The 21,027-nt window shown below is 45.0% G+C and overlaps 1 protein-coding gene across 2 annotated transcripts; it reads left to right on the top strand.

Annotated features, from left to right (window-relative positions):
* Window positions 1-3,671: 3,671 nt before the first annotated feature.
* DOHH (deoxyhypusine hydroxylase) lies at window positions 3,672-19,959 on the top strand. Of its 2 annotated transcripts, none has more exons than XM_035119281.3 (5): window positions 3,672-4,036; window positions 15,813-16,118; window positions 17,728-17,804; window positions 17,884-18,121; window positions 19,380-19,959. In XM_035119281.3, exons 2-5 carry the CDS (start codon window positions 15,845-15,847, stop codon window positions 19,694-19,696), a joined length of 906 nt encoding a protein of 301 aa, XP_034975172.2. In that variant the 5' UTR covers window positions 3,672-4,036; window positions 15,813-15,844; the 3' UTR covers window positions 19,697-19,959. The 2 variants fall into 2 exon arrangements, with proteins under 2 accessions (XP_034975172.2, XP_034975171.2); XM_035119280.3 differs by having other exon boundaries at window positions 3,994-4,113.
* The last annotated feature ends 1,068 nt before the right edge of the window (window positions 19,960-21,027 follow it).

The raw sequence follows: 21,027 nt of genomic DNA, 5'->3' as shown, positions 1-21,027 counted from the left end.
CTGTGCATTCACATGAACAATATATATTCTTCTATATATTCTTATCACAATATCAAATGTTTATCTTGCACATAAAGTGCAATAATATAGACGGAAGTCCCAATAGATCAGTTCATTCATAAAGACCAAATACCTGCTAGTTTCTGTGCCACATAGGTTCATTAAGTCCAAATTGGAGCCTACTACAGTTTCTCAGAGTTGACAAGGATTTCTGGAACAATGCCTTGATTCACTCTCATGGGCTTCATCGGTGGTACATATTTAAGTAATATAAATGAATATAATGTCACAATTCAACATATTTTAACAAATTGAAATTATATAAACAACTAGCTGGCCCTGCACGCGTTGCTGTGCGTTAGTCTGCCAAAGGGAGGGTAATAGCCCCCCTTCAGATCCCCCTGAGTCTCAGAGTCCCCCTGTTTTACAGGATCTCATGGCGGAGGTGGGGTTTGTGGGTGTGGGCTAGACTCCATGGGGTGGAGGAGGAGGTGTGGGAATAACACTGTTTTAGTTTGTGGAAAAGCAGGTTTTTACCTGAGCAGGTATGAGATGTGAGCAATCGGAGGTTGTGCAAACACTCGGGTAGTGGCATGGACCGTTGTGTCAAAATTTCAGGACGATCGGTCAAGCAGTTTCGGAGAAAAGTGGAGCCCACAGTTTCACCTTTTTTTACATTTACTGTATATATACAGTACAGTGGAACCTCGGTTTATGAACACCTCGGTTTATGAATTTTCGGTTTAGGAACGCCGCGGACCCATCCGGAACGGATTAATTCACTTTCCATTACTTTCAATGGGAAAGATCGCTTCAGTTTATGAACGCTTCAGTTTATGAACAGACTTCCGGAACCAATTACAACCATGCTTCGGGTTAAGTATGCTTCAGGTTGAGTACTCCGTGGACCCGTCTGGAACGGATTAATCCACTTTCCATTACTTTCAATGGGAAAGTTCGCTTCAGTTTATGAACGCTTCAGTTTAAGTACTCTGCGGACCGTCTGGAACAGATTAATCCACTTTCCATTACTTTCAATGGGAAAGTTCGCTTCAGTTTATGAACGCTTCAGTTTATGAACAGACTTCCAGAACCAATTGTGTTCATAAACCGAGGTACCACTGTATATATATATATATATAGATTGTGCTATAGAAGTACAGTGGTACCTCAGTTTACAAACACAATTGGTCCTGGAAGTCTGTACTTAACCTAAAGCGAACTTTCCCGTTGAAATTAATGGAAAGTGGATTAATCCGTTCCAGACAGGTCCGCGAAGTACTTAAACTGAAAATACTCAAACCGAGGCGTACTTAAACCGAGGTATGGCTGTACATACCATATATGAAGTATCAAGATACTAGAACTTATAACATAGTGGCTTCTGCAGTGAACAACAAGTATTACAATGTAAGATTATATAGACAGGTGCAGCATAGAGTTTGGTTACAGGTGACAGCAATCTGCAGCTGTAAGGTTTTCTTCTTAAAGTGACCCCTTTAAAACAACTACCTGTAATGTAAAACAAACTTTATCCATACACAGGTGTTATACATACAGTACAAGCAATCGGTTGCAATCGATGTGAATCTGTCTCTCGTCCAGATTCAGAATTCACAGGATTCATATGTTGCAATGTAAGCCAAAAATGGCTTATTTCCTGAGTTTATGCCAATAAAAACCCAGAAGCTTGAGGAGCTAGGAGTCCAACGTGTATTGCAAGGCAATAGGTTACAATTTGAATTATTTCGCAAAAACTGCAACCCCACCCAGTGGTTCTGGCAGTGGTACTTATAAAGTTTCAAACAAAGGATTCCATTTTTCACCAATCATGCACATCATTACCTCATTTTATGTTTAATACACATGCGGTATAAGCCCTGGCCATTTATGCTGATTCAGGTCTGATTCTCACCAATTTCTGGTGACCAAGCTTTGATTCCCCCCGTGTGCTGTTACATTGCTAGTATGTTAGTATGAGTGCCTGGAGGCGGTTGGAGGATGGATGGTGGCTAACAGATTGAGGTTGAATCCTGATAAGACAGTAGTACTGCTTGTGGGAGACAGGAGGCGGGCAGGTGTGGAGGATTCCCTGGTCCTGAATGGGGCAACTGTGCCCTTGAAGGACCAGGTGCGCAGCCTGGGAGTCATTTTGGACTCACGGCTGTCCATGGAGGCGCAGGTCAATTCTGTGTCCAGGGCAGCTGTCTATCAGCTCCATCTGGTACGCAGAATGAGACCCTCCCTGCCCGCAGACTGTCTGGCCAGAGCGGTGCATGCTCTGGTTATCTCCTGCTTGGGCTACTGCCATGCGCTCTACGTGGGGCTACCTTTGAAGGTGACCCAGAAACTGCGACTAATCCAGAATGCGGCAGCTAGACTGGGGACTGGGAGCGGCCGCCGAGACCACATAACACCAGTCCTGAAAGACCCACATTGGCTCCCAGGATGTTTCCGAGCCCAATTAAAAGGGTTGGTGCTGACCTTGAAAGCCTAAACGGCCCAGTATACCTGAAGGAGCGTCTCCACCCCCATCGTCCATCCCGGACACTGAGGTCCAGCTCCGAGGGCCTTCTGGCAGTTCCCTACCTGCGAGAAGTGAGGTTACAGGGAACCAGGCAGAGGGCCTTCTTAGTAGTGGCACCCGGCCTGTGGAACACCTTCCTGTTAGATGTCAAGGAACTAAACAACTATCAGACTTTTAGAAGACATCTGAAGGCAGCTCTGTGTAGGAAAGTTTTTAATGTTTAATGTTTTATTATGTTTTTAATATTTTGTTGGGAGCCGCGGGGTATAAATAAATTATTATTATTATTATTATTATTATTATTATTATTATGCATGTTGGGAGCCTGTGTTACGTGTAGCCATTTGTACCATGTACCAATTTATCTTTGTGATTCACATATTAGCTGTATTCCTGCCCCAATGAAGGGTGGCAAATTGCAGAATCATCAGTTTCATAAAGCAACAGACTGCCATGACTTCTCTATTAGAAGCGCACTCAGGGATTTCCATTATCACATTTACCACCACCACACATTGATTTGAATGCAGATATGCTATGTTTAAAAATATTTTTTAAACTACAGTATTTTGCAGCAGTGAGTTCCGCATATATATATATATATATATATATATATATATATAGCGCCAGATTAGTGGGGATTTATGTTATTTATTATTTTTGTTGTTATTATTTCCACATGAAATTAGTATAAAAACTTTTCAGCACTTCTGAGAGCAGAGCCTTGATTTTCTTAATTTTTAATTTGGTATTACCTTTTTAATGCTAATTAGAAAACTAAAAAGAGCGTTTATTGGGGGGGGCACAACTAGATTTCTCATTTTTAAAATTATTTCCATATTCCAAAAACCCCAAAATTAATATAATGTGCAAATGTGGAGAGGCATAAGAAATTAAAGAAGCAAGCAAGCAAGCAAGCAAGCAAGCAAGCAAGCAAGCAAGGAGAGAGAGAGAGAGAGAGAGAGAGAGAGAGAGAGAGAGAGAGAGAGAGAGAGAGAGAGAGAGAGAGAGAGAGAATCTTTCAAAATCCACAATTGTCACAGCGAATGGTGCAGTGTTCCAAACTGAACCCGGAAACTCAGAACTGCACGTCAGTCTATAACCTAGATGTCTATCGCCACGACCAGCCTTACGGAATTAAGGCGGAGCAACGCAGGCGTCACCATACTAACGCGCATGTGCTTGAGGCCGCCATTTCCTCTCGCGGCCTTTGCACATCGGACTCACCCATTTGAAGCGGAGTTGGGAGGGGGGGAAGAGAAAGGGAAAAAATTAGGCAGCCTCTAGTGAAAAAAGTTCACCGCTTCGCCCCTCTATATTTAAGAAGAAGAAGAAGAGAGGGGCATGCAGAGAAAAAGGGGCGCCTCCACCATTCTGTCACAGTGGTACTTGGTTTCGTCCGCCTAATCGCCGTGTGGGTGGGTAGTCCCGCGAGCGCTCAGGCGCAGGCGCAGTGGTTACAGCTTAGCGCGCAGGCGCAGAGGCTGCCATAGAACGCGTGTGACTTAGGTGAGTGGGATAGGCATCAAAGCGGATGGGGACCGTCTGCATCCCTGTTGCCATGGAGACGGGATGGGAGGGGGCAGGTGAGCTACCCAGAGTTGGGGGGACAGTGGGGGTGGGGTTGTGGGGTGGCTTTGGGGTTGGTGGGTTGGCCCAGAGCTGATAGTAGTTTTATTTTGGCTGCTGCTGATCTGCATGTTGTTGTTGTTGAGTCGTTTAGTCGTGTCCGACTCTTCGTGACGCCATGGACCAGAGCACGCCAGGCACTCCTGTCTTGCACTGCCTCCTACAGTTTGGTCAGACTCATGTTGGTAGCTTTGAGAACACTGTCCAACCATGTCGTCCTCTGTCATCCCCTTCTCATGAGGTGGCCAAAGTATTGGAGCCTCAGCTTCATGACCTGACCTTCCAGGGAGCACTCAGGGCTGATTTCCTTGAGAATGGATAGGTTTGATCTTCTTGCAGTCCATGGGAATCTCGAGTTTCCTCCAGCACCATAATTCAAAAGCATCAATACTTCAGCGATCAGCCTTCTTTATGGTCCAGCTCTCACTTCCATACATCACTACTGGGAAAACCATAGCTTTAACTATACGGACCTTTGTCGGCAAGGTGATGTCTCTGCTTTTTAAGATGCTGTCTAGGTTTGTCATTGCTTTTCTCCCAAGAAGCAGGTGTCTTGTAATTTCGTGACTGCTGTCACCATCTGCAGTGTTCAAGGAGCCCAAGAAAGTAAAATCTCTCACTGCCTCCATTTCTTCCCCTTCCATTTGCCAGGAGGTGATGGGACCAGTGGCCATGATCTTGGTTTTTTTGATGTTGAGCTTCAGACCATATTTTGCGCTCTCCTATTTCACCCTCATTAAAAGGTTCTTTAATTCCTCCTCACTTTCTGCCATCAAGGTTGTGTCATCTGCATATCCGAGGTTGTTGATATTTCTTCCGGCAATCTTAATTCCGGTTTGGGATTCATCTTGTCCAGCCTTTCGCATGATGAATTCTGCATATAAGTTAAATAAGCAGGGAGACAATATACAACCTTGTCGTACTCCTTTCCCAATTTTGAACCAATCAGTTGTTCCATATCCAGTTCTAACTGTAGCTTCTTGTCCCACATAGAGATTTCTCAGGAGATAGATGTGGTGATCAGGCACTCCCATTTCTTTAAGAACTTGCCATAGTTTGCTGTGGTCGACACAGTCAAAGGCTTTTGCATAGTCAATGAAGCAGAAGTAGACATTTTTCTGGAAGTCTCTAGCTTTCTCCATAATCCAGCACGTTTGCTATTTGGTCTCTGGTTCCTCTGCCCCTTCAAAATCCAGCTTGCACTTCTGGGAGTTCTCGGTCCACATACTGCCTAAACCTGCCTTGTAGAATTTGAAGCATAACCTTGCTAGCGTGTGAAATGAGCGCAATTGTGCGGTAGTTGGAGCAATCTTTGGCATTGCCCTTCTTTGGAATTGGGATGTAGACTGATGATCTTCAATCCTCTGGCCATTTCTGAGTTTTCCAAACTTGCTGGCATATTGGGTGTAGCACCTTAACAGCATCATCTTTTAAAATTTTAAATAGTTCAGCTGGAATATCATCACTTCCACTGGCCTTGTTATTAGCAGTGCTTTTAAGGCCCATTTAACTTCACTCTCCAAGATGTCTGGCTCAAGGTCAGCAACCACACTACCTGGGGTGTACGAGATCTCCATATCTTTCTGGTATAATTCCTCTGTGTATTCTTGCCACCTCTTCTTGATGTCTTCTGCTTCTGTTGCATATTCTGTTGGGGCCGCTGGCGACTTTCGTGTTATTTGCATACGTAGGTTTGGGCCCTTGCTGATTTGCATAGATCTTTGCTAATTTGCATAGGTCTTTGCTAATTTGCATAGGTTTACAGGGGCGCTGCCGTATTTGCAGATTATTTATTTATTATGGTGCCTTCCAATGATTTGCATAGATTTGTGCATTCTCTGGCCTTGATTTGCATAGGTTTGCTCGTTAACAGCATTGGCCATTTCTGATTTGCACCTGTTTATTAAGCTTCCCAAATTTTTAACAAATCAATGCCAAATTACATCAAATTTAACAGGTGTATTTTTTAAAAAAAATTCTTTCCCACTATTTGTGTCCCGATTTCTCCATTACTGCTTGATGCTACAGTAATAGCATCATATACAGTTTATTTGTGGCATAGAGAGTGGCTCTGAGCATGCATTTTCTATACATTTCTCACTGGGCAAGAGCAAAAAGCTGCTTGTTTGAAGGCAAGTTACATCCTTGCTCCCCACTTCTTTGGCCTTTAAAGGGTTAACCCAGACCTCTGACCCACACAATGTCCGAATCACAAGATTTTGGATGAGTTGAGCTGTGCTGCACCTTACCGGTACAGTAATTTAATTTTTTTTGCAGCAGTTTATACCTGGGAGTCTTTTCGCCAAAATGCTTTGGCCAGGTGTCAATGTGCGTGCTTGAGCAATAACATAAAAAAAACTCCCAGGATGCCATTTATGGGTGTCTTCCAAGACTTAAAAGCCAAACCATCTCCTGAGTTAACAATTATGTGTGTATCATACTCAGAGTTGCCTGCAGGTGACTGTGAAATGGAATTTTACCAGCGTGGCATCCCCAGGAAATTTTGGATCTGGAACTTTTTTTCTCTGCAGTAGGAGATCCAATCATTTTGTTTACCCCACAGAAGCCAAACAAGCAAAAATTAAACCAGCTGCAATTCATGTTAATTTGACACCTTCCAAAAAGATATGGCCCAAAGGAGTTGGACATTTGCTTGAACTCAATGCAAATTCAGGGTGGATAAAAATCAATGATTAAAAAACAACAACAGATTTTTAAAATTTAAATTAGATTTTTAAAATAAAATCCTTTTGGAGGAAAAATCTTTCTAAAGATTTTCTATTTAAGTTACATTATAGTCCAAAGGTTATTCATCAGGAAATAAGGATTTGTTTTCCATGTGTGCTAAAACTCAGTCTAAGTTGTTGTTTTTTAATTGTTTAACCACATCAGTTAACCAACTTGGATACATATGCTATAATGTTATTGTTTTAGTTAAATAAATTGTTTAAATTGTTACTAAGGAGATGATTAGTTTTTCTCCTTCCAATAAAGTACAGCAGAAAAGTTCTCCGAATATAAAGTTAACTTATTAAACCTCACCATAATTTCATAATTACCTGTCTATGTATTTCTAATAGTATAACTAAATTGGTAATTTTTGATATACAGTACAGGTGAAACTTGGAAAATAAGAATATCGTCGAAAAGTGCATTTATTTCAGTAATGCAACTTCTTATTATTTATTTTTCTTTCAATTTGTACAAATGCTTTCTTTTGGAAATTCCACAGTAATAAAACAAATAGTTACAATAATTCAAAAATAAGCATCGCTATTACATTTCATTAGTTACGGTACATTCTATTTATAATTGACCCGCCTAACGACAAATAATTACAATTACAACAAATAAAGGCTTGACATATCTTGCTTTGCATGTCATGCATCTATCTCAGATATTGGTTTCACCTTTTAAGTTGCATTACTGAAATAAATCAGTGACTGAGGAAGGAGCAGAAGGTGAGCTGAGCTTGGGAGACACTCTGTAGGTTTTGTGGTTTTGTCTTTTGGGGCTGTGTGTGAGTAAGTTTGTGTGCTTATTTGTTTTCTTACTTGTTTGTGTGCTTGTGCTGGTTTTCTAGGGCTGCTGCCTCTTGGATTTGGGTGACTGTCCAGGCTTGTGTGGGTGTTTGTTTCTGGCTGTGACCTTGTTTGTTTCTGGCTGTGTCCTTTCACCTAGAAGTGTGAGTCAGGAAGTTCAGGTGATTAGCTGTGGGCGGAGCTAGTCAGAGCTTGGAGTGCAGTGACTGAGGAAGGAGCAGAAGGTGAGCTGAGCTTGGGAGACACTCTGTAGGTTTTGTGGTTTTGTCTTTTGGGGCTGTGTGTGAGTAAGTTTGTGTGCTTATTTGTTTTCTTACTTGTTTGTGTGCTTGTGCTGGTTTTCTAGGGCTGCTGCCTCTTGGATTTGGGTGACTGTCCAGGCTTGTGTGGGTGTTTGTTTCTGGCTGTGACCTTGTTTGTTTCTGGCTGTGACCTTTCACCTAGAAGTGTGAGTCAGGAAGTTCAGGTGATTAGCTGTGGGCGGAGCTAGTCAGAGCTTGGAGTGCAGTGACTGAGGAAGGAGCAGAAGGTGAGCTGAGCTTGGGAGACACTCTGTAGGTTTTGTGGTTTTGTCTTTTGGGGCTGTGTGTGAGTAAGTTTGTGTGCTTATTTGTTTTCTTACTTGTTTGTGTGCTTGTGCTGGTTTTCTAGGGCTGCTGCCTCTTGGATTTGGGTGACTGTCCAGGCTTGTGTGGGTGTTTGTTTCTGGCTGTGACCTTGTTTGTTTCTGGCTGTGACCTTTCACCTAGAAGTGTGAGTCAGGAAGTTCAGGTGATTAGCTGTGGGCGGAGCTAGTCAGAGCTTGGAGTGCAGTGACTGAGGAAGGAGCAGAAGGGCTGCTGCCTCTTGGATTTGGGTGACTGTCCAGGCTTGTGTGGGTGTTTGTTTCTGGCTGTGACCTTGTTTGTTTCTGGCTGTGACCTTTCACCTAGAAGTGTGAGTCAGGAAGTTCAGGTGATTAGCTGTGGGCGGAGCTAGTCAGAGCTTGGAGTGCAGTGACTGAGGAAGGAGCAGAAGGTGAGCTGAGCTTGGGAGACACTCTGTAGGTTTTGTGGTTTTGTCTTTTGGGGCTGTGTGTGAGTAAGTTTGTGTGCTTATTTGTTTTCTTACTTGTTTGTGTGCTTGTGCTGGTTTTCTAGGGCTGCTGCCTCTTGGATTTGGGTGACTGTCCAGGCTTGTGTGGGTGTTTGTTTCTGGCTGTGACCTTGTTTGTTTCTGGCTGTGACCTTTCACCTAGAAGTGTGAGTCAGGAAGTTCAGGTGATTAGCTGTGGGCGGAGCTAGTCAGAGCTTGGAGTGCAGTGACTGAGGAAGGAGCAGAAGGGCTGCTGCCTCTTGGATTTGGGTGACTGTCCAGGCTTGTGTGGGTGTTTGTTTCTGGCTGTGACCTTGTTTGTTTCTGGCTGTGACCTTTCACCTAGAAGTGTGAGTCAGGAAGTTCAGGTGATTAGCTGTGGGCGGAGCTAGTCAGAGCTTGGAGTGCAGTGACTGAGGAAGGAGCAGAAGGTGAGCTGAGCTTGGGAGACACTCTGTAGGTTTTGTGGTTTTGTCTTTTGGGGCTGTGTGTGAGTAAGTTTGTGTGCTTATTTGTTTTCTTACTTGTTTGTGTGCTTGTGCTGGTTTTCTAGGGCTGCTGCCTCTTGGATTTGGGTGACTGTCCAGGCTTGTGTGGGTGTTTGTTTCTGGCTGTGACCTTGTTTGTTTCTGGCTGTGACCTTTCACCTAGAAGTGTGAGTCAGGAAGTTCAGGTGATTAGCTGTGGGCGGAGCTAGTCAGAGCTTGGAGTGCAGTGACTGAGGAAGGAGCAGAAGGTGAGCTGAGCTTGGGAGACACTCTGTAGGTTTTGTGGTTTTGTCTTTTGGGGCTGTGTGTGAGTAAGTTTGTGTGCTTATTTGTTTTCTTACTTGTTTGTGTGCTTGTGCTGGTTTTCTAGGGCTGCTGCCTCTTGGATTTGGGTGACTGTCCAGGCTTGTGTGGGTGTTTGTTTCTGGCTGTGACCTTGTTTGTTTCTGGCTGTGACCTTTCACCTAGAAGTGTGAGTCAGGAAGTTCAGGTGATTAGCTGTGGGCGGAGCTAGTCAGAGCTTGGAGTGCAGTGACTGAGGAAGGAGCAGAAGGGCTGCTGCCTCTTGGATTTGGGTGACTGTCCAGGCTTGTGTGGGTGTTTGTTTCTGGCTGTGACCTTGTTTGTTTCTGGCTGTGACCTTTCACCTAGAAGTGTGAGTCAGGAAGTTCAGGTGATTAGCTGTGGGCGGAGCTAGTCAGAGCTTGGAGTGCAGTGACTGAGGAAGGAGCAGAAGGTGAGCTGAGCTTGGGAGACACTCTGTAGGTTTTGTGGTTTTGTCTTTTGGGGCTGTGTGTGAGTAAGTTTGTGTGCTTATTTGTTTTCTTACTTGTTTGTGTGCTTGTGCTGGTTTTCTAGGGCTGCTGCCTCTTGGATTTGGGTGACTGTCCAGGCTTGTGTGGGTGTTTGTTTCTGGCTGTGACCTTGTTTGTTTCTGGCTGTGACCTTTCACCTAGAAGTGTGAGTCAGGAAGTTCAGGTGATTAGCTGTGGGCGGAGCTAGTCAGAGCTTGGAGTGCAGCGGCGCGCGCCTATCGGCGCGCGCAGTTTTACCCATCTTTTTGACCTAGGGCAGCAAGTCTCATACGTTTGTTAGGGGGGACCTAGGCCTCTTCCTCTTTCCCCCTTGACCTCAAGGTTTTCAAGATGGAGGTGGAGGGAACAACCATTGTCACCTGCAATTCCTGTGCAATGTTTGTTTTCTTGCCAAAGGATGTGGGTAGCTACACTTGCAACAATTGCAAGTTGGTTGCCCTACTAGAAAACAAGGTTGCCCTTCTGGAAGAGAAGGTGCAGCAGCTTCAGGGGCGTGTATCTACGCTCCAGAGAATTAAAGAGCTGGAGCTTTTCTTGGATGCAGCAGAGCACACTGTCTGCACCAAGGAGGAGACAGGGGATCTCCCTGAGGAGGAGGTCAGTTCCCCAACACAGCAGCCAGATGTATGGAGGAACGTGACTCATAGAAGTAGAAGGCCCAGGGATCGCTCTGAGTGCTTAGAATTAAACAACCGTTTTGAAGTGCTCATGGAAGACGAGGAACAGACTCCACCTGAGGATCTCTCCCTCATCACAGTTGATGAGGAATATGAAGACGAGCAACCAAGTCAGTCCTCTGGAAATATGCAGGTAACCTTGGAAGGGACAGCACATAGAAGAATCCCAACCAAGCCTCTGAAGAGGCGTGTAGTGGTGATTGGGGATTCCCTACTGAGGGGTACAGAAGCAGTGATCTGTGGGCCTGACAAGATGTCTCGAGAGGTGTGCTGTCTACCTGGGGCCAAGATCAAAGATGTAACAGAACGGCTGCAAGGAATAATAAAACCCACCGACAAATACCCCTTCCTTTTGGTGCATGTGGGAACCAATGACACTGCAAGCCATAGCTTACAGAAGATCAAAAATGATTATGAGGCTCTGGGCAGGAAGTTGAAGCAATTAGATGCACAAATTGTCATCTCTTCTGTCCTCCCAGTTGAACGACATGGCCCAGGGAGAGAGGGAAAAATAGGGGAAGTGAACAACTGGCTTCGCAAATGGTGCAAACAGGAACGGTTTGGATTCCTAGATCACGGTCTGCAGTTTCTTGATGATGGACTTCTGGCAAGTGATGGACTGCACCTCACAAAAGTTGGGAGGAATGTTTTTGCCACAAAACTCAAAAACCTCATCAGGAGGGCTTTAAACTGACTTATGTGGGGGAGGGAGACAGTGGTCCTGAAGGTAGGAGTCTATCAAATGCTGAAGATGATCATCCAAATGTCAAGGACCAAATGGAGCAAGCAGCATGCAGACCTAGTGGTGGGACGAAAATATCCTTAAATAAGAGACATGGGGGAATGATCAACGGTCTTCAATGTCTGTATACTAATGCACAGAGCATGGGAAATAAACAAGATGAACTTGAGCTCTTGGTACAGCAAACTAAATATGACATAATAGGCATCACTGAAACCTGGTGGGATGAGTCTCATGACTGGAATGTAGTAATAGAGGGATACAATCTATTTAAGAGAAATAGACCAAACAGGAAAGGAGGAGGAGTAGCTTTATATGTTAGGGATATGTATACCTGTGAAGAGATCCAGGATTTAAAACTTCAAAGCCAAATTGAGAGTATCTGGGTCAAAATTAAGGGAGAGAAAAACAACAGTGATCTCATTGTGGGAGTTTACTATAGATCCCCAAGCCAAACTGAGGACACAGATGATGCCTTCCTGGAACAGATGGCCAAGCATTCCAAAGGAAGTGAGATAGTAGTAATGGGGGATTTCAACTATCCTGATATTTGTTGGATGTCAAACTCAGCCAAGAGCATAAGGTCGAACAGATTCCTCACTGGCCTTGCAGACAACTTCATTGTCCAGAAAGTGGGAGAAGCAACAAGAGGATCAGCCATTTTAGATCTGGTCCTAACCAATAGTGATGACTTGGTTAGTGGGGTAGAAGTGGCAGGATCATTAGGTGGGAGTGACCATGCTCTTCTGGAGTTTATTATCCAGCGGAAAGGAGCAACCAAGCATACTAAGGTCCAAATTCTAGACTTTAAGAAAGCCGACTTCAGAAAACTTAGGGAAACGCTGGGTGAAATCCCATGGACAGTAATACTAAAAGGGAAGGGAGTTCATGATGGTTGGGAGTTTGTTAAAAGGGAGATATTAAAAGCACAACTTCAGGCAATACCAATGAGACGGAAACATGGAAGGTGCCTAAAGAAGCCAGGCTGGCTATCTAAAGAACTTTTGACTGAGTTAAGATTTAAAAGGGATATGTACAAAAAATGGAAAAGGGGGGAAATCTCCAGAGAGGAATTCAAACATATAGCCAGCACGTGTAGAGACAAAGTCAGAAAAGCTAAAGCACAGAATGAACTCAGGCTCGCCAGAGAGGTTAAAAGCAACAAAAAGGGCTTTTATGGGTATGTCCGTAGCAAAAGGAAAAACAAGGAAACAGTGGGGTCACTCAGAGGAGAAGATGGTGAAATGCAAACAGGGGACAGAGAAAGGGCAGAACTCCTCAATGCCTTCTTTGCCTCAGTCTTCTCCAAGAAAGAAAACAACGCCCGACCTGAAGAATATGGAGCAGATGATTCAGCAGGGGAAACACAGCCCAGAATAAGTAAGGAGGTAGTACAAGAATACTTGGCTAGTTTAGATGTATTCAAGTCTCCAGGGCCAGATGAACTACATCCAAGAGTATTAAAAGAACTGGCAGAGGTGATTTCAGAACCACTGGCAATAATCTTTGAAAATTCCTGGAGAACAGGCGAAGTTCCAGCAGACTGGAGGAGGGCAAATGTTGTCCCTATTTTCAAAAAGGGGAAAAGAGAGGACCCAAACAATTACCGCCCAGTCAGCCTGACATCAATACCAGGAAAGATTCTAGAGCAGATCATTAAGCAAACAGTCTGTGAGCACCTAGAAAGAAACTCTGTGATCACTAAAAGTCAGCATGGGTTCCTGAAAAATAAGTCATGTCAGACTAATCTGATCTCATTTTTTGACAGAATTACAAGCCTGGTAGATGAAGGGAACGCTGTGGATGTAGCCTATCTTGATTTCAGCAAGGCCTTTGACAAGGTGCCCCATGATATTCTTGTAAAGAAGCTGGTAAAATGTGGGCTAGACAATGCTACCATTCAGTGGATTTGTAGCTGGATTACTGACCGAACCCAAAGGGTGCTCATCAATGGCTCCTCCTCATCCTGGAGAGTAGTGACTAGTGGGGTGCCACAGGGTTCTGTCTTGGGCCCAGTCTTGTTCAACATCTTTATCAATGACTTGGATGATGGGCTTGAGGGAATCCTGAGCAAGTTTGCAGATGACACCAAGTTGGGAGGGGTGGCTAACACCCCAGAGGACAGGATCACACTTCAGAATGACCTTAACAGATTAGACAACTGGGCCAAAGCAAACAAGATGAATTTTAACAAGGAGAAATGTAAAGTGCTACACTTGGGCAAAAAAAATGAAAGGCACAGATACAGGATGGGAGACACCTGGCTTGAGAGCAGTACATGTGAAAAGGATCTAGGAGTTTTGGTTGACCACAAACTTGACATGAGTCAGCAGTGTGATGCAGCAGCTAAAAAAGCCAATGCAATTCTGGGCTGCATCAATAGGAGTATAGCATCTAGATCAAGGGAAGTAATAGTACCACTGTATTCTGCTCTGGTCAGACCTCACCTGGAGTATTGTGTCCAGTTCTGGGCACCACAGTTCAAGAAGGATACTGATAAGCTGGAACGTGTCCAGAAGAGGGCAACCAAAATGGTCAAAGGCCTGGAAACGATGCCTTATGAGGAACGGCTTAGGGAGCTGGGTATGTTTAGCCTGGAGAAGAGAAGGTTAAGGGGTGATATGATAACCATGTTCAAATATATAAAAGGATGTCATATAAAGGAGGGAGAAAGGTTGTTTTCTGCTGCTCCAGAGAAGCGGACACGGAGCAACGGATTCAAACTACAAGAAAGAAAATTCCACCTAAACATTAGGAAGAACTTCCTGACAGTAAGAGCTGTTCGGCAGTGGAATTTGCTGCCAAGGAGTGTGGTGGAGTCTCCTTCTTTGGAGGTCTTTAAGCAGAGGCTTGACAGCCATCTGTCAGGAATGCTTTGATGGTGTTTCCTGCTTGGCAGGGGGTTGGACTGGATGGCCCTTGTGGTCTCTTCCAACTCTATGATTCTATGATTCTATGATTCTATGATTCTATGATTCTATGAAATCCACTTTTCAACGATATTCTAATTTTCCGAGTTTCACCTGTAACTGTAAAAACTGCTCTGAAAATGTATCATTCCAAATATGAAACCTTCCTCTGGTTTGTAAATATGAAGATGATATCAGCAAGAATGAGTCTTTCTGTAAAAAAAGTGATTTATATCGTGATTTAAATGGATTTTATTTAAATCAAATGCACCCAGATGCAATTTACTTCTGAGTAGACATTGTTTGGTGCCTGTTTTCTCCAACCCATATTTCTAAACCTTTGCAAAGTTTGGGCTTCGCTAAAAAGTTTGAACTCGCTAAAATGACGCAATTAATAAGAAACCACTCAGGCGACAAGGTTAAAAAAAGAATGGGATTGCTTTAATAACTATCTAATTAAATATGGTTCCAACAACTTGGCTGTGCCCTAGACTAACTTCACAGATATAAGGGAATGTTGTTTTTCAATTATGGAATACAGATAAGTTGAATGTAAAAGAAACTTGGAAACCGCAAAGAGATAGTGGGAAGTCAAATAATATAGGGACCCAGGCAGAGGGCCTTCTCGGTGGTGGCACCCGCCCTGTGGAACGCCCTCCCACCAGATGTCAAAGAGAAAAACAACTATCTGATATCTGAAGGCAGCCCTGTATAGGGAAGCTTTTAATGTTTAATAGATTATTGTATTTTAATGTTTTGTTGGAAGCCGCCCAGAGTGGCTGGGGAAACCCAGCCAGATGGGCGGAGTATAAATAATAATATATTATTATTATTATTATTATTATTATTATTAAGGTAAAGGTAATGGGACCCCTGACCATTAGGTCCAGTTGTGGACGACTCTGGGGTTGCGGCGCTCATCTCGCTTTACTGGCCGAGGGAGCCGGCGTACAGCTTCCGGGTCATGTGGCCAGCATGACTGAGCCGCCTCTGGCGAACCAGAGTAGCACACAGAAACGCCGTTTAAAAGGGACTCAAACCAGTTTGGGAGAATAATCAGAACATGACGGTAAAGAAAATAGAACATGAAGTTAGTGTCGTTCTAGGAATTTTGGGTATAAAACATTCAAATTATGGTTTGTAATCCTTAAATAATTTTGTGCGTTTGATAAATAATTTTTTGTTCTTCCTCCCCCCCAAAGCTTTATATTATATATTTTTGGGTGTTTTTTTTTCCTTATTTCGTTCATGTATAGCTTTATTTTCTGTTTATGTGAACGCAATGATCCATTTATTTTCTTGTCACATAAATTTTAAAATGAAATAAAGTATTTTTTTAAAAGGGGGGGGAGTTTGGGCTTCTCTGAAACACGCGCTTTCACACAAAAAAACAACTCCTTTTCCTTTAGGTATTTTTTGAAATAACTCCCACCCAGGCACCATGGTGACAGAGAAGGAAATCGAGCTGATCGGCCGGACGCTGGTGGATGTCGGCCAGCCCCTAAAAGCCCGTTTCCGGGCGCTATTCACCCTCCGGAACCTAGGGGGGGCGGCAGCCATTGATTGGATCAGCCGAGGTTTTGGGGACGACTCTGCCCTCCTCAAACACGAACTGGCTTATTGCCTGGGGCAGATGCAGGACGAGAGAGCGATTCCAGTCCTCATTGAGGTTCTCAGAGACGCTCGCCAGGAACCCATGGTCCGCCACGAAGCTGGTAAGAGGCACTGTGCCGGAGTTACATATAAGCTAAACAAGCTATAGCTTAGGGCCCCACTCTCTTGGCTTCCTCAAAAAAATTTAAAGGGAAAAATAAAACTGGATGTACATTTCCAAAATATAAAATTAAAAACAAATAAAATAAAACCTACATACAGCAACAGTATTTTGTGTTGTGTAGGCTCCTAGGATGTAAGTCCTGGGCCCTGCCCCCAAATATCACTGGTTTACTTATTTCTATATATAGGGTGCCTACATTCTGCTATTTCTAATTAGTAGTTTGCATCATATATTTACGCCTATTATTATTTCATATAGCAAGTTTCTAGAGATTAGATTAAGAGCCTTTGGAAATTGTGTTTCTAGAGGAGCTTTCGTTATTGCCAGATGCCAACGTGTTTGGTTTATTCATCAAAAATCATTTTAAGTTAGAGCTAAAGAATTATTTCACTATTAATATCCTTCTTCTCAATTGTTTTTCAGTTCAACCATTACTTTGATAAAATACATATTTTGTGATGTGCAAATGGCTTGAGATACCTATTAGGTCCATAAATGACCATATAGGATATATTGAGAAAGGACAGCTGGACATAGAAAGGGCCCCGTTACCTTCAGGAGTTTAGGGCTTCATCAAACCTAAATCCAGCCCTAGCTGTGTCGACGGATTCCAGGGTTGGGGAAAGCGACACGGGAACTAGCTCAGTGTTGTTAACTGGAAGCAGCAGCCCAGGAGTATTTTCCCAGTCCTTTCTGGAGATGCTTAGGGTTGAATCTGGGACCTTCTGCACGCAAGGCAGGTGCTCTCCTGCTGAGGGACTGCTCTTCCTCAAAAGAAAGTTTATTATTATTATTAATAATAATAATTGAATCCTGACAAGACAGAAGTACTGTTCTTCAGGGACAGGGGGCGGGCTGATGTGGTGGACTCCCTGGTCCTGAATGGGGTAACTGTGTCCCTGAAGGACCTGGTGTGTAGCATGGGAGTCATTTTGGACTCGCAGCTGTCCATGGAGGCACAGGCCAATTCTGTGTCCAGGGCGGCTGTCCCACAGCTCCATCTGGTACACAGGATGAGACCCTCCCTGCCCGTAGACTGTCTGGCCAGAGTGGTGCATGCTCTGGTTATCTCCCGCTTGGGCTACTGCAATGCGGTCTAATATCCAACAGGATATTAAAAACAAAATAAAACATCAAATATTAAAAACGTCCCTAAACAGGGCTGCTTTCAGATGTCTTCTATAAGTCAGAGAGTTGTTTATCTCCTTGACATCTGACGGGAGGGCGTTCCACAGGGCGGGCGCCACCACCAAGAAGGCCCTCTGCCTGGTTCCCTGTAACCTCACTGCCTAAACTGAATAAAGCCATTGGTCCATCTACCTCAGTACTGTCTGCACTAACTGGCAGCCGCTCTCCGCAGTTTGAAACAGAGATTGAATCTGGGACCTTCAGCAATTTTAGGATCTTGAACCGGACCTTTTTATTGTTATTACGCTGCGTGTCTCTGTGGGGTCAACAGCGGGAGAGAGGGATATAAACAGATAAAATTAATAACACCCTCCCCCCACTTCCACCTTCCTATCTCATCCTCTCCCTGCTTTCGACAGGCGAGGCGCTCGGTGCCATTGGGAACCCCAAAGTTCTAGACGTTCTGAAACACTACTCGGAGGACCCTGTCATCGAGGTAAATCCAGGGGCTCCTTTGCAATTCTTCCCCAAACCTGACCCGATCCAAAAAATTAACACCCCTCCATCCTGTTCAGGTGGCAGAGACATGCCAGCTGGCCGTCAAGAGGCTGGAATGGCTGCAGCAGCACCCGGCAGAAGGGTCCTCCGGTCCCTACTCCTCCGTAGACCCAGCGCCTCCGTCCGAGGAGGGGGACGTGGAAAGGCTGCGGCAGGTTTTGCTGGACGATTCGCGACTGCTGTTCGAGCGATACCGGGCGATGTTCGCCCTGCGCAACGTCGGCGGGGAATCGGCTGTCCTGGCCTTGGCTGACGGTGAGTCTCCTTGCTTCTCTTTGACCAGAGATTTTGCCCGGACAGCTACTCTGGCCAGAATTTGGACCATGGCAACTGCGCTCTGCTTCCGTGCTCGAAGGCAGCAGTGCTTGTGAATACCAGTTTTGTGGCTTCCCCTTGTGGCATCTGTTTGGTCCCTGCGCAGAAAGACAATATATGGTCCGAAACCGGTTTGAAGTCCCTATAATGACATTGGCTTCATAATTCTTGACCTAGCGATATATTGCGCATCTCGACGTGTGGCAGGGCTGCGTGATCAATCGTCCAATACCAGTTTGAAGTCCATTTCGTGATAACAGTTTCATAATTTTCGACCTGCGATATATCACAAGTTGGGTGGGTGGGTGCTGTGCAGAAATCACAATGTTGGAAAGCCCATGAAACCAGGCAATGCTTCTCCATAGCTCCATCCTTATTTCAGACATCGTGATATCTCAGTATATCGCGACGTTTAGCCTGTGATATATCATGAAGTTGAAAACCAGCTCCCATCCTTATTTCAGTATATAGCAGGGGTAGGCAACCTGAGGCCCATGGGCCAGATCCAGCCCAGTCGCCTTCTCAATCCAGCCCACAGACGGTCTGGGAATCCACGTGTTTTTACATGAGTAGAATGTGTGCTTTTATTGAAAATGCATCTCTGGGTTATTTGTGGGGCATAGGAAATCGTTCATTTTTTCCCCCTTCCAAAATATAGTCTGGCCCACCACATGGTCTGAGGCAGGCATCCCCAAACTTCGGCCCTCCAGATGTTTTGGACTACAATTCCCATCTTCCCTGACCACTGGTCCTGTTAGCTAGGGATCATGGGAGTTGTAGGCCAAAACATCTGGAGGGCCGCAGTTTGGGGATGCCTTCTCTGAGGGATGGTGGACCGGCCCACGGCTGAAAAGTTTTCTGACCCCTGGTATATAGCGATGTTTAGCTACTGATAGATCACGATATTGAAAACCAGTTCCATCCTGATTTCGGACATTGTATATCACAATGTTTAGCTGGTGGTGTATCGCAGTGTTGTAAACTGGGTATTTTAGAAACCAAGTAGAGTCTCGGGCAGAGGACACCCCCCCCCAAAAGCAGGCCTACCTGGATCGGTCATAAAACCGAACCCAGGACCTCTACTGCATGCATCGAAGGAGCTTCTTGCCAGTAAGCTCTGACTCTAAAGATAACACAAGGTGCTAGTCCTCAAGCCCCTTTCCTGAACTGCGCTTCTCCTCTCCCTTCCACCCGCAAGGCCTCCAGTGTGGCAGCGCCCTCTTCCGCCACGAAGTCGCCTACGTCCTGGGCCAGATGCAGCACGAGGCCAGCATCCCGCAGCTGACGGCCTCGCTGGAGAACGGCGCCGAGAGCCCCATGGTGCGCCACGAGTGCGCCGAGGCCCTGGGCTCTATCGCCCGGGCCTCCTGCCTCTCCGCCTTGCAGGCCCACGCCCAGGACAAGGAGCGGGTCGTGCGGGAGAGCTGCGAGGTGGCGCTGGACATCTACGACTACGAGAACGGCGGCAGTTTCCAGTACCCCGACGGGCTGAGCAAGCTGAAGACCTCGGACTGAAAAGGGCGCGGGGAGCTGGCTGCGTCTCGGCCACCGCAATTACATCCCGGTTTGGATTCCCGCAGCCCCTGGGAAGAGCACCGGACAGGGGGGCACGAGACTTCTCGCCTCCGTTTCTAATTTGCTGCCTGTTTCTCTGCTCGGTGGTTGGTGGGAAGATGGGCACCTGCAGCTCAGTAGCGGGTTCTGCCCCAAATCTGGTGGCTTTTCTGTTTCTCTGTTTTGCAAATATATGGTCACACGTATTTATATCGCTTTGAAAACTGACTGCCGAGTCTTCCTTGCGGCAGCGTTGAATGAGTGAATGAATCTTCGTTTGTGCCAGCTATCGGCCATAGCAATAAAACAACACTACAATATACAGTGGTACCTCGGTTTATGAACACAATTGGTTCCGGAAGTCTGTTCATAAACTGAAGCATTCATAAACTGAAGCGAACTTTCCCATTGAAAGTAATGGAAAGTGGATTAATCCGTTCCAGACGGGTCCGCAGAGTACTTAAACTGAAGCATTCATAAACTGAAGCATGGGTGTAATTGGTTCCGGAAGTCTGTTCATAAACTGAAGCGTTCATAAACTGAAGCGAACTTTCCCATTGAAAGTAATGGAAAATGAATTAATCCATTCCAGATGGGTCCGCGGCGTTCATAAACCGAAAATTCATAAACCGAGGTGTTCATAAACCGAGGTTCCACTGTACAAAGAATAGAAATAAAAAGTCAATTATATAAAACACACTTTAGGGTTTTGAATCAATGGTCAAATGGTGGATCTTATTCTGATTGCCCCAGCGAAAAACCTTGCCGCCTTTGCTGTCACCTGCTCATCTTGATCTGCCAAGAGAAAGGACACTGGGGCAGTGGCTGGGCGACCCGTAATGGACAATAAAAGAGGGGTGATAATCTCATTCCTCAAGTCTTTAGAAAGAGGGCAAGCCAGAAGGGCGATGTGCCACTAATTCGGGACTGCCATCTCTGCAGGGACGTTTTTCGTGTGGAATCTGTTGGAATCGTCCCACAAGTCCAGCCAAGGGCAAGACATTCAATCTTGCGAGACTCGAAGTGCGTCTATATTTTGGAATTGCTAGGTTATGCAGATAGGGTGCCGGAGAGTCGAAATGGGAAGGTGGAAAATAGTCATGCCGTGGGCAAAATTTCCTTATTGTGGCCAAGTTGTTCTGATGCTCGATATCATTTAGGCGCTGACAAATTAGACGGTTTGCGACAGCGTTGGTGTATTGTGGGCCCATGGCACTTCCTACAATCAGTAGTAGTAGTAGTAGTAGTAGTAGTAATAATAATAATAATAATAGTGCTGCCCATCTGACAGT

This window comes from Zootoca vivipara, chromosome 6, assembly GCF_965207765.1.
Source record: "Zootoca vivipara chromosome 6, rZooViv2.hap1.1, whole genome shotgun sequence".
NCBI classification, from domain to species: domain Eukaryota; kingdom Metazoa; phylum Chordata; class Lepidosauria; order Squamata; family Lacertidae; genus Zootoca; species Zootoca vivipara.
The sequence above is the reverse complement of the archived record's forward strand: the minus strand, read 5'-3'. Positions and strand labels throughout refer to the sequence as shown.

Bases quoted from the DNA above. Each gene is read 5' to 3' on its own strand.
- DOHH (XM_035119281.3), top strand. From the start codon at position 15,845: ATGGTGACAGAGAAGGAAATCGAGCTGATCGGCCGGACGCTGGTGGAT. The intron at 17,805-17,883 runs GTAAATCCAGGG...CATCCTGTTCAG, and splicing joins CGGAGGACCCTGTCATCGAG to GTGGCAGAGACATGCCAGCT. The intron at 18,122-19,379 runs GTGAGTCTCCTT...TCCACCCGCAAG, and splicing joins TGTCCTGGCCTTGGCTGACG to GCCTCCAGTGTGGCAGCGCC.